General features: G+C 33.8%; 1 protein-coding gene across 3 annotated transcripts in view; it reads left to right on the forward strand.

Moving 5' to 3' along the window:
* LOC145662862 (brefeldin A-inhibited guanine nucleotide-exchange protein 3) overlaps nt 1-9,379 on the forward strand; it is a 266,740-nt gene extending 257,361 nt beyond the window's left edge. For all 3 annotated transcript variants that reach the window (XM_081728801.1, XM_081728803.1, XM_081728802.1), the window contains one exon: nt 1,852-9,379. In XM_081728801.1, coding sequence (XP_081584927.1) covers nt 1,852-2,067 — 216 coding nt within the window. In that variant the 3' untranslated portion in view covers nt 2,068-9,379. The remainder of the gene's footprint in view (nt 1-1,851) is intronic.
* The last annotated feature ends 3,688 nt before the right edge of the window (nt 9,380-13,067 follow it).

Consider the following 13,067-nt stretch of genomic DNA (forward strand, 5'->3'; position numbering starts at 1 on the left):
AGTTTGATAAGTGATTCGATAAATCGATAAATTCGTCATAGTCTTAGAAGTGGATAACTTGCTATATCTAGTCAGGTAAAATTGAGTATGACAGCTTGTGAATACGTAAGTGTGATACGTAAATTCGTACGTAAAACTAAACGATTTGATATAATTTGATGAGTGAGATATCGATAACTACGTCATAATCATACTTTAGAACTGAATAAGCACTCAGGGGCCGCGGTGGCTCAGTGGCAGAGCGTTCACCTCTGGTGCATGAGGTCCTGGGTTCAATCCCTGCTCCCGCCAAGTGTACTTTGTGGTGGACAAACACCGTGTGCGTGGGTTTTCTTGGGATTCTCCCGTTTCCTCCCACTTTCTTCATTCATTACTCATCATCACAGTCTCCTTTAGCCTAGCCGACATAATCGTGGGACGTAAAACTCAGAAATTTCATATTCATTTTTTGAATAAGCACTCCCAGTGTAACCATCGACTACGCGCGTAGTTTTCCCTTGCCGCAATGGTAGCACCTTCCCGCCCTCTACACGTCCACGCCCTTCACGACCACGGCCATGTTTGTAATCCTGTAGTGTGGTTATGTTGCGCAGTTCACTGCCCAATCGTTGGTGCATAAAGTTATCTTCTTTCCATTGCTTCTACACACACATTATCATTGTCTTGGAGGCATGCCCTGTACGCGCACCAGTGTCACGGTACGAGAAGTTACCTTCCCATAGACCAACCATGTGGACCAGTTCGAACCCATTAGTCTATTTACGTTGCACAGTTTGACTTCGACGTCGAGCTATAGGGACGCATATCGTCACACCAGTATTGAGTGGTGCGCAAAAGATCTTGTGGTACTACCTCACACACCGAACTGAGAGTAGTTCTTGGCTCAAACAGGTGTCATCCCGCTGACATTAAAATCTTTCGTACATCGAAAAAGTGTTTATGCCATTACACACGAGTTAGACATACACGACTATCGTTCGGCAACTCCCTGTAATTGGTGAGTATCACAAGAGTTGGCACTGACCAACAAGAATCACCATTTAAGGGTGTGCAGTTTTCTGAATATAAAAAATAACAGGTAAAGTATTTTTGCATCGAATTATCACTTCAGATGAAAAATTTAAATGCCATGATACTCCTAAATGGTCAGAACAATGTTTGAATCGTGATCAACGTCTACGAGGTTTCCTAAACCACCTGAACCTGTATATGTTGCTCGTATGGCGGTCTATAGTGGGAGTGGTCCATCATGTCCTTGTTAGGCGAAGTAAAACCATACATGCAGATCGTTACGCTACTGAACTTCATGAAATTTATGGCAAACTTGCCCTCAAACATCCAGCAAAGGTCAACATACGTGGTGTTCTCATATTAGACAACAGTGCTATTTCACAAAGAATATAATGCAGGCTTTCCATGAGTTGCAGTATGAAATCCTTTTCACTCACTGTATTCCTCCGATATGTCTCCCACTAACTAAGACCATCGCTTCAGCATCTCAATCACTTCTTGGGAAGGTGGGCAGTGCAACTTCCAGTTGAGGACTTCTTCCAATCGCATACTCCAAACTTCTTTCGTCACGAAATCTAATCATTTTCTCAGCGATGACAAAAATGTATGGTTGCAGACAGCGACAGTTTTGAATAATCTGGTATTAAAGTTTTCTTTTCTTTCTTTGAAAATTTCGCACCTGTAGCCGAGATTCCAACCTATTGATTGCTTTTTATCACATCGTCAGAACAGGCTATAGAGTTCATGTTATTTAGAAATATTTGCATTCTATGTCTCATTTTAAATGTCATTAACGATGCAAGGTAGTATAACTTAATGTCTTTTTCTTTTATTTTCTAGGATAGTGAAGCTCATAGGAAGGTGTGGGCTGAGATGTTGGTTTCAGTGTTTGATTTAGTTGCCCAGCTTGATGACTGCCATTTCAGAACGCTACTACCTGTCCTGTTTCATGGCGTACGATGCCTCACGGCGCACGCAACAGATGCTAGTCTGAAACAAGTCATTGCCGAATTTTTCAATCGTGTCGCAATGGTATATGGGTTTTGTCCCGAATAAGTTTTTGAGACCATTCATCATATCAAATCCGTAACAATTATGTCTGTTACAGTTATCAACCGGCATTTTATATTTATGTCAGTATTAGCACTTAATCAGAAAAGCACTAACGCCTAGTATTGAATTCACAATACATTACCTAGCATATTTACTATAAATTTCTATTTCGAGTAAGCCGTCGCATGAGTGTTTCACAAGGAACAGCGGCTTAGCAGCTTTGAAAAAGAACTTTCTGAAACGTATTTAACATATGCAAGATATGAAATATAACTTTTAGATGTTTTTAAGGCCAATATGCTCAGTCATGTCCAAAGAATCCTGTTGTTCAAAAGCTTGATCGCAGGAAACCATATATTCTTCCATCTCTTTCAACCTGCCTTGTTTAAGTATTGTGCTAATTTTCAAAGACAACCGAAGTCCATTTTACACTGAAAACAGCTATGGGGAATTAAAAAGAAAACTTTATAGAAGTTAATCAGAGCCTACATGCTTAAGGGCATCAATTTTATTTCTGTCTTGATAATACTTCGAAAAAAATAGGACAAATAACAATCTTGCAAAATCTGGGTACGAGGTTCAAACTGGAACTTCGTAAGTAGAGTTAATCTTCACCTACATCGATTTCAAGTTGATATGTCAAAAACATATTATCTACTAGTCGGGAGTATAGAGCTCTGTAGGAAAGATAAATGTTGGAGTTTTCTTGAAGCGAAGAACCTAGTCAATTCTGAAATATTTACAGTAAAACGGTACGGTACTTACATTCCATTCGAGCCAAACAATGTTGGCTTCGGGCCGTGTGAAAATAAGACTTTGCTTTCGCATGACGTCGGCACATATTGTGATTATCACTGTGCCCTTGACTATGTGATCACCACTGTATTAATGCAATCGACTTTATTTTTTAGGCTTCTCCGGTCACATTTTGATTGGCTGAGTAGAGCAAGCGAATCTCTTTCGTGCCAAGAATTGAACCACGACCGTCAGGTTAGTAGATAGTTCGCCTTACCAACTACGCCACCATTCATGAGTTGCGTAAAACAGTGTACAAAGGTCAGTTTGAGTGTATCGGAAATTTTTCATGTTATGTATTTATCTAACATTCCACTGAATGTAAATACTCCCGGGAAAAGATTGACGCGTAATTATTTACTTTAAAGAAAATTAGACGAAATGAGTGTAAGACTACTTATTTGGCGTTAGTATAAAGTGGGTGTTATTAGCTACTAATATGTTACTGTTATTATCGGAATTATTGGTTGTGTATATTTTGTAAACTTTAGATGGTTTATGAATAATGTACGACTATAGTAGTATCTCAATAATACTGCGTAAGAAAAAAACCGTTGCGCAGAACTATGAACCAAAGAAAACGATGCATTCTTATCAACTATCTTGGAAGGACATGTTTGTAAAGTTGCTTCTTATCCCCCTATCTTTAGATTTAATTCTGAGAGAGTATGGTATCTACTAAGTCTCACAATCGTTTATTCTGCCAACCATTTCGACTGAGGGTTTTTTCTCAGTAAGCTGAGAGGCTCAGCCCGCTACCAGACAGGTACAGGCATAATAAGTAAATTCTTATCTATTTTCCGTATTATTTCCATTACCAACCAAGCTCTTTGTAGTATATAAAGTGTATCTCTGAAATACTGTAACCAAGCGCGTGAGAATTAAAAATTAGTACAAATTACCAAGATATCTTGCTGAACTTGAACATTGTTCTTAAGACTTCAAAATGTTATTTTTAAAATGCACTTAGTTTTTATGTCAACTAAAAGTGTGTTATGTTAAGCAGTTTAATAATATCATTTGCACCACAAAACATACTAATGCCAACACTGTTGTGTCATTACTATAGTATTGAAACAGGTTTATAAAAGGAAATAACTTTCTATAAAGATAAAACGATAGTCTTAAATTCGTAGAAGTAAGTTATTATGTCAAACTTACTACATAGGTACAATTTTAGTTTAATCTCATAATGCTCACAAATGATCAGTACATATTGTTGAAAGTATTAAATGACTGTATGTTATTGTTGGTACATATTAGGTGATGGTTGCTCATTTTACGTTAATTACATAAGGTGAGCGGAATAAACTCCCTATTGAAAGTTATTTATAACTTTTTAAAATATTTAACCAATTTTTATTTTTTTCATTAAACGAAAAGCGTTTTGTTGCTTACAATGGTAAAATTGTTATACATTGCTAAAATTTGACATAATCAGCACCTTTATCCACTAATTTTTGTAAACGAATGGAAATGTTTGCAACCGTCTTCTGCAGATACTCCAGTGGTACGTTTGCAAGAACGTAGCAGTAATGGACGTAAATTGAACTCTTCCTTCAGAACAATTCGGGTTGCGTGTCGGGTTAAACCACGTAGGCGAGATGCTTGTCCTTGTGATTTTTGAGGACTTCAACTGAACATTTGCTAAACCACTTGCACATTTTCCTTCATCCTGGACCACGACTCCTAATATCTGCTACAGAACATGTCCATGAATTTCGAATGGCAATTCCTTATGGCCTTTGTATCTCCCGGCACACGAAATCCTTTCACGCCACCATTTCTGTACTTGTACCACAGACGGCCGGAATGGTAGCTGAGCCCGCTCACGCATCATTAGATGTTGCACCATGGTCCGCCACTTAAACCTGCAATACCATAAATGAAATGAAATAAATTCTATCATTGTAAGGAACAAAATGATTGTTGTTTCATAAAAATTCGTTACGTGTTAAAAAAAAATTATAAACAATTTTCAGTAAGGAGTTAATAATATGTACAGTCTTATTTTAAGTTACGAATACTTTTTATTACGAATTTTATTTTGGTGTAACTATTTATTGTACGTAATATGTTTATCTAACTGAAAGGTGATCAGAATAGTTCTTTCAATAATTTATATTTTTATTATTGGTATTTTAACGGTATGATTTGCAGCTATTGCTCGCAAGACCTCGTCATTTTATTATTTATTTAGTTATTTGTTTGTTTGTTTGTTGATTTTGCTTTGTGTATGTGTTAAGTGTGTTATTATTTTGTTAAAAATATATTGTTAAGTTTGAAAATTATTATCTGTAAACTTAAAAGAATTGAGAGCCAGATTAAGTCATCCACTCCCCATAGCGAATGTATTGCAATTAAACTTTCACGTCTTAATATATCTGGAGGAGATGTCCATAAAAGTTTAGGGTTTTGTTGTAGGTATGTCAGAATACATTAAAATGACAGTATTATTTCTCAGTTTTAATCATGGCAGGAGATGGCTCACTCTGACTCTCAAGCCTTTAATTGTAAGAATTTAATGGACTATAGCTATGAAGATATATGTTATATCCAAAATGTATACAACTTTTCTTAATTCGTCCTCTCGATATTTTAGGGGGGATGAAGGGATTGTCATACATATATGACAGACGTTTGGTGTGATTATCGTTGAACTTCTGTGTCACTGAATTTGTATAGCGAATTAAAATAAGCATATGACAGAACTTGAATGCAAAGTTGGAACCCCAAAATTGCAATATTACTTTCTAACTTGCTTGGGTTTACAAACTGTCACATTTTAAGAATTTGTTTTAAGTAGTAATATATGAATTATTTGTTGTAGTACAGTGAGTTGACGTTTATAGATTGAAGAATCACTCGTGAAACTTACAAACAATAGCTGAAATATTTAATTTCGGATTGCAAAAGTTAAATAAAATCCACGTCCTGTGCGATCATTTAATAATCTCGTAAAACGAATGTTTTGTACTTGGAAAATTCTGTAAGTAAACTTAATATTCTAAGGAACTATAATTTTGTAAATAAAAGTATGATTTCGTTTTATTGATTAACGAACTTTTAAGTTTTAAATCATGCCGTGAAATAATAAAATGTAAACATACTTGCCTCGACGCCCAGTTCCATTTTTCTGGCGACATTATAACATAACAACTATGAACCCCGATTGCTGAGATTTAAATGAGTCAGTTTACATGTTGTTAGATTTAGTTTGCAAATAATGCAACAGTATGCCACTATTCATTTGTAAGTGTGGAAGATGGTCAACAGAGATACATTTTAAATTAGTAGTTGCATGCATTTTGGAAAAGTAAGGAAGTATTTAATTCTGTTTGTTGATATCGAATGAATGTCGGAAGATGCTAAAGTCTGCTCGAAAATTGTGTATAACAGACATGCGAGTTCGGCGAATTTTGTAAATATATTTAGTTAATCATCATCGTAGCTAAAATGATGTAAGTTATGAAATGAAGATGAGTACAATTCAAGTATATGGTTTTTGAATAAAGTTAATAAGACATGGCAATGTCGATAAGTGTCATTCGGTCGCTTATCTCCTATTTAGAAACATATACACCTAAGAAATACTGCTTCTGACTATTGCAGTCTTTCGCTCTGTTTCAGGTATTTTCTAATTTCCGTCAACCTAAGAGACATTTACAATCCATGTATGAACCCCAAAACTTGCATTACTGCCTTTAATCAATGGGTTAAAATAACTGTTTCTTTCCACTTTTATTTTCTAACTGATTCTGACTAGCGCTGTTATGTGACAATTCTTTGCTACAGCGTAACGTGTACCATCGGATTTCCTTCGTGGTATTGAGTTCAGGCAAATGATAAATAGACTTAAATAAAAATTAATTAGTAAGCTCGGATATTTACCAACAAAAATACAGGATAATTAAGAGAGCTAATTTAAATACGAAGAAAGTGCACAGCTTAAAGCAGATCTGATAATTATTTCCTAGTTGTATACACGTCGTCTTCAAATTGCATACAAGTGCACAAATTAGAATCTAATGTTTGCCTATAAACCATATACTCATATTTACGTCTCCCATTTCAGTAGTTAAGAATTTAACTACAATTATCTGCGAATTAATACTGGAAAGTATATCTTGAAATACGTCTAGAGATATTTCAAAGTTTATTGTGCCGGTATATGTACAGTGTACACACAAAAGTCTTACTATACTTGGAGCTAGCATCTATGCGTTCGTATTATAATTACGGCATTTATTTACTTTGATAGTCTTAAGGTATCTAGTCATTGTATTTTAAAGTAATATTCCATTAATCTATGATTGTTAGTTGTACCATAAATTAATAGCGGAATTGTGCCTACATGTTAGAAATATCAGTTAACCCTCTCAATATCACGCGGGGTCGAATTTGACTCCATCCCTCGTTTCACACAAAATTGATGGCAGCATAAGTTTTGAGAAAATTCCATTATCTTTCTTTATTGCACATTATCTTCGCCACCAAAGTTTAGTACTTCTCTACATTTTTACTTTTTCCAATAATTTCGTTAATATGAATTAAATTTGAATATAACCGAGTGTAACTCAGCGAAACCAATTTTCTGTAAGTTATACAAAACATAACCGAAAAAATCGCATATGAGTTTATACTTTGTTATGTTTATTACTGTACAAAATAGGGCATTTTTGTTTAGGGCATTTTATATAATAAGGAAAACTAAATGATACGAAAATAAACAATATTTTCTTTCATTTAGAAACTTACCAATCAAATAACTGACATTTTAGAAATCTTTGCTTATATTTTCATTTTGAATTGTACCTAGTTGTTCGTTTTTATCAAATTTCTGGTTTTCACAATTTAACAATTGAGTTAATTGACTAATGGTAACCATCTTCTAAGAACAGTTAGGGAAAAGGGACCGAAATGTATGTACTGTTTTTGTGTACCAATTTCATAATGTTAATACCTAAACTTTTGTGTACTTATGTTAGTATTATTATTTCTTATTTTTAGATTTCTTGTGTGATTGTGTTAAGATTTTAAGTGAAATCTCCAAATGTGTATCGAAATTATACTACAAAAGTCAAGTTATGATTGAGTTTTCTTAAAGACTGTTTTGCAATTCTTTTCATAGTAAATGTGGGTAGCTAATTATTTTACGGTATTAACCGAATATTTTGTATAAGAAAAAGATGTACAATTTATCTATGAACCGAATCTCCTGATAAAGTATACTATTGATAATAAAATTCTTGATATTTGTACCTTAAGCTTTAACGTACTGTAGCGAAACAAAATATTATCGGATAATATTGAAGATAATAGATTATTAAAATTTGTTATATCTCATGAGCCTTGACACACAGTTTAACTTTTTGAAAAAGCACATATATATATATATATACTGTATATTTTTTATATATTCGATGAGTAGATGCAGGCATGATTAAATACTTCAGTATGCTGATTGGAAATATTAACTCATTCGAGTCTAGTCTATTAAATTCAATACTTGAAATACATTAGTTTTTATTTGTAGATTTCTGATCTCGTACATTCCATACGAGAAATAAAATTATGTAGTTAGAACACGCTATTTTTGTATCGATACAATGGATTGATATAGCAAATAATCTTAATAGCATTCTGGATTTGTGATATAGCCACTTGTAACTTCTGTTAATTATTCAGAAAGCGGCGTAACTAAAGTAAGAATGTAGTATTCATAGTACAGGGTCTACTTATAGCTCAGCATCTGCCACGTTTTCTTTTCAGTAGTTGATACAGGAATTATTGTCAGAGAAGTGGAAGACTTCATTTTGTGTGAATAGATCTTATTCATAATTCTCTTCTGGCCGTATTAATTCTTTGTTATTTTCTAGAATAACAAACATAATTAAACGTAAATGATTATTTTGAAACTGTAAAAACTTCTTTTTTTTTTTTTTAATCTGTGTAAACTCGAAGGGTAAAATAATCGACATATACTGTATAAATTCCAATTATGTATTTTATAGCATTACTTCCGTAACACCTGAAAATGGCCAGTTAATTTTCTTTGGTTTGTTGAAATCAGCCATTTTTTCTGCGTTTATCACTTAAGGGTAAGTTTGTGTACTAGAATAAAATAAAATAAAATCAAGAGTGCAGCTTAAGACGCTACTAATGTACCAAATTTTATGATTTTAGGGATCTCTTGTAGTGCACATTTATATGCGAGTGTAGTTGGTATCATAGATAATCGTAATAGTCCAGTATTTTCATGTATGCATTGTAATATGGGGACAGCTGGTCTGTATATCTGTGTGCGTGTAATGGGTTCTGGTATGTTAACGAATATTTATATAATTAAATATTTTTGTCTTTTAGGAAGAAGTATGTAGTTATTTGTGGATTAGGTATCCTAGTTCTTCCGTGTTTGTATGTGAGTTCGGTGTTAATAGATATATTTATGTGTATACAAATGTATGCTGAAACATAAGATTATTTGTAGAGAATATTAATAAAGAATGCATCAGTAAAAGGTCATTTTTATTATTACATGTTATTCTTACAATGATTCAGTTGTGTCCTCAAATCTTGTAACCTTGATCATTTCCTGTCATTATACAATAATGAAACAAACACTTCTAACGCCACGACAAAAAATGCTGAAGCTTGGGTTAATTTTAAATTGCGCTTTTTATACTAATTTAAGGACGCAGGATGCAGTTAAACTACTTCTGTACGTATCCGTGTCTCGGGGAAAATTAACCTTAAGGTTCAGGATCGCTGAAATATTACTTGTGCCAATGGAGGAAGTGCCCACACTTGGGTAAGCTTTTTATATTAAGCTTTTTATATTAATTTGAGGACGCTGAATCCAGCGAAGCTTGTTTTAAACATTCTGATACTTGTCCATGTGATCACGAGAAAAAATATCTCAAAATGGGATACGCATATCCAAATGTGACATTTTTCTCATGACCCCCACGGGCGAATATGTTCAGAAGTAGTTCCATTGAATTCAGCACCATCAAAATTAACCTTGTTAGTATAATAAGGTATAAGGTAATACGTTTTACAAGTAGCATTAGTTCTTTGCACAGTGACTTAAGTCGGGTGACAATACAATAGTCAGTCCATTGTTATTTTATATATAGGGTGAGCTTTTTAACTTGAGACAAAATTATAACTTCTAAACCAACAGACAATAAATACGGAAATTTTGTACGAAGCAAATGAAGAGAAGAGGAAATTGTTTCATATACCCTGCAATACCAACAGTGTTGCCAACCCAATATAAAATTACATTTTTGTTAAATGACTACAGATTACAAAATTTATTGTTCAGTGTTACAAACTAAGGACGTTATAGTATGACAAACATCAAAAGTTTGGAAATGTGTTACGTAATAGCATAACTGAGATGGACGGGGCAGCGCACATCCATAGTACTATTAGATACCATGATTATGATATGAAGCGTTTCAAATAAATGGGACCGATGTTAAAAGGGGTTGAAAGAACTCTCATTTCGAAAAAAAATAGCTTCAATAAATATCATAACTAAGTACTTGTATTGTTTTCAGTGGATGAACAAATCATTTTCGTTTACAGTATTTTGATATCGAAAAACCGATCCTTAAATACGATAAACATTGGTAAAGCTAGCAACACGGTTTAATATTATAAAATTGTTGTATTTACAACTATCAAAACCTATTTTTGTAATATTATATAAAAGCAAAGAAAATCATTTTAAATATTTTTCGCAAACATGCTATTTTAAACTATATTGCAAATTTTACCAATGTTTATTACCGGAACAATATGAGATATTAAAATGCTGTAAGCGGCAGAATGATTTGTTCGTCCAGTGTAATGCATACAAGTACTTAGATATATTTACCTAAGCGTTTTTTTTTTTTTTTTTTTTTCGAAATACAGACTGGAAAAAAGTCAAATTTCAAACTTGTAGCTTCGTTTTTACTTATTCAAAATGCCTCAAATCATAGTCGTGGTATCCAACACTAAAGTACTTCAGATGTGCATTGCCCTGTTTACCTCAGTTGTGCTGTTACTGTAGTAAAAGCTTCAACTTTTGATGTTTGTGGTACTGTACTAGCCTTACTGTACTGTACTGTGATGCTGTACAGTTTGCAACACTGAATAATAAATATCGTATTGTAAGTTTTTGTTTTTAAGATGCAGATTTTAAATATATAATGATCTGACGTAGTGCCATTTCAAAAAGTATAACGTCATATTGGATTGGCAACATTGTTCATATGTTGGTATTTCAGGATGTTAAATAGTTCTCCCTATTATATTTACTTTGTGCAAAATTTCAGCCTATTTTGTTCATTTGTTTCGAAGTTAAAAAGGTCTGAACAATAAATAAATAAATAAATAGAAAATACTAGATGCTAAAATAGTGGCGACAACGGATATAGTCGTCTTGTAGGAGTTCTCAAAAGAAGCAAAAAATGTGTAGTAAACATAGGACGCAAAATGCGTGCTTCCAAAGTTGTAAGTTTCCGAGAATGACGGAAAATAAACTTTAAAGCTCCATAGCTCGAAATATATGGAATTATCGTAATTGGGCCAAGAAATTACTCAGGAACTAATTTATGCCGTATCTAAGTATCCATGTTTCAGAACCCTGTGGTTAAGGCAAAGTGAACTGTATGGAGAAAGTTGAAATACGGGGAGACACTTTTAAGCTCTAATTAAACATAAATAGAAATATTCATATAGATGTCATTTAAAAACTATTTGGTTTGTCTGTTAATAATCGAAAATGACTAATACCACTTTTCGAGCAACAACCAATATAATTTTCACGAGTTATGCAACCACACACAACATATTTTAACTTCAAAGAATGATTTTCCATAATGAAATGGAATCAAATTTTGATATTAAAATATCATTTCGTAACGTTTTAAAAATATATGCATTTATTTGTTCTTGTTTAGGGGGGCTCAGTGGTAGAGCGTTCACCTCCGGTGCTTGGGATCCCTGGTTCGATACTAACTCGCGCCGTGTGGACTTTGTGGTGGACAAACACTGTGCTCGTGGGTTTTCTCCGGGTTCTCCCGTTTCCTCCCATTTTCTTCATTCCACCATTTCATTTATTTCTCATAATCACAGTCTCCTTTAGCCTAACCGGCAAACCGTGGGACGTAAAACTCAAAAGATTTCATTTCAATTTTGTTCTTGTTTAAGAATAAAAATACGTCATATCTTAAGAGCTCGACAACAATTTGTAACTGGGAATATTTATGGTTATATTTTTTAGAAAGCGAACGAGTGTAGCCTAATTGGTTAGAAGGAAAACCAAACATCTTGTCGTTCAGCTGGTAGATAATTTAAGTCAGGTCTCTGATTTGCCTACTGAATTATCAGGAAATAAATTTTTCCGAGAGCGTTTCATAACATTGTGTGAGAACTAAATAATTTAAAATATTTTTCTGCACATTTACTTGAAATAAATCCTTTTAAAATGCTTGCAGAATATTTTATTCGAGTTGTTAGATTAATGGAAGTTTATGAGTAGCAACAGGGGTGTAACCAGAGGAGTAGTGGGAGTTCAAACGATTTTCCCGAACAATTTTCTGCTCCCCTAAATCTTAAGCGTTTATTAAATGTGTTGGCCGGTACCAATTCATGAGTCCAACTTTCTCACTTTAACAATTGTACGGAGCCACAAAACGACAGTGGTACAATGTGTAACTCTTCTTTATTGGCAGGAATTCTTTTTCCGATGATCCACTTCGAAGGTATTCCTTAGAAGCTCAACCGAATATCATGTTGGTCTGTGCCTACAGGACGCATTTTGCAGTGCTTTATTACTGCAACGAGTTTATATTTTCTCCATAGTGCACCTGCTTTTGACTGTCTGACTGTCCTAGCCAATTTTCTAGAAGTTTGCTAAGTTTGTGACGTCATACACGGGTCCTTAGTTCATTCCTGTGATGTACTACCTTAGTGAGCTTCCAACCAGATGTCAAAATGGATATTTCATTCGCAACACTCAAATAATAGAATATTAAAATATATTTTTAAATAATTAAACCAAGTCAATACGTGTTAAATTATGTAGGCCACAAGACTGATGTGGTGATTCGTTTTTAACATTGCGCCGAACTAAATACTTACATTTGCGAATTTTATTACTTTACTATTGAGTAAAAGTGTCATATATATATATATATTAGAGCTTTTTA

Source organism: Thermobia domestica, chromosome 10 (genome assembly GCF_964235325.1).
Source record: "Thermobia domestica chromosome 10, izTheDome1.hap1.1, whole genome shotgun sequence".
In the NCBI taxonomy this organism is placed as follows: domain Eukaryota; kingdom Metazoa; phylum Arthropoda; class Insecta; order Zygentoma; family Lepismatidae; genus Thermobia; species Thermobia domestica.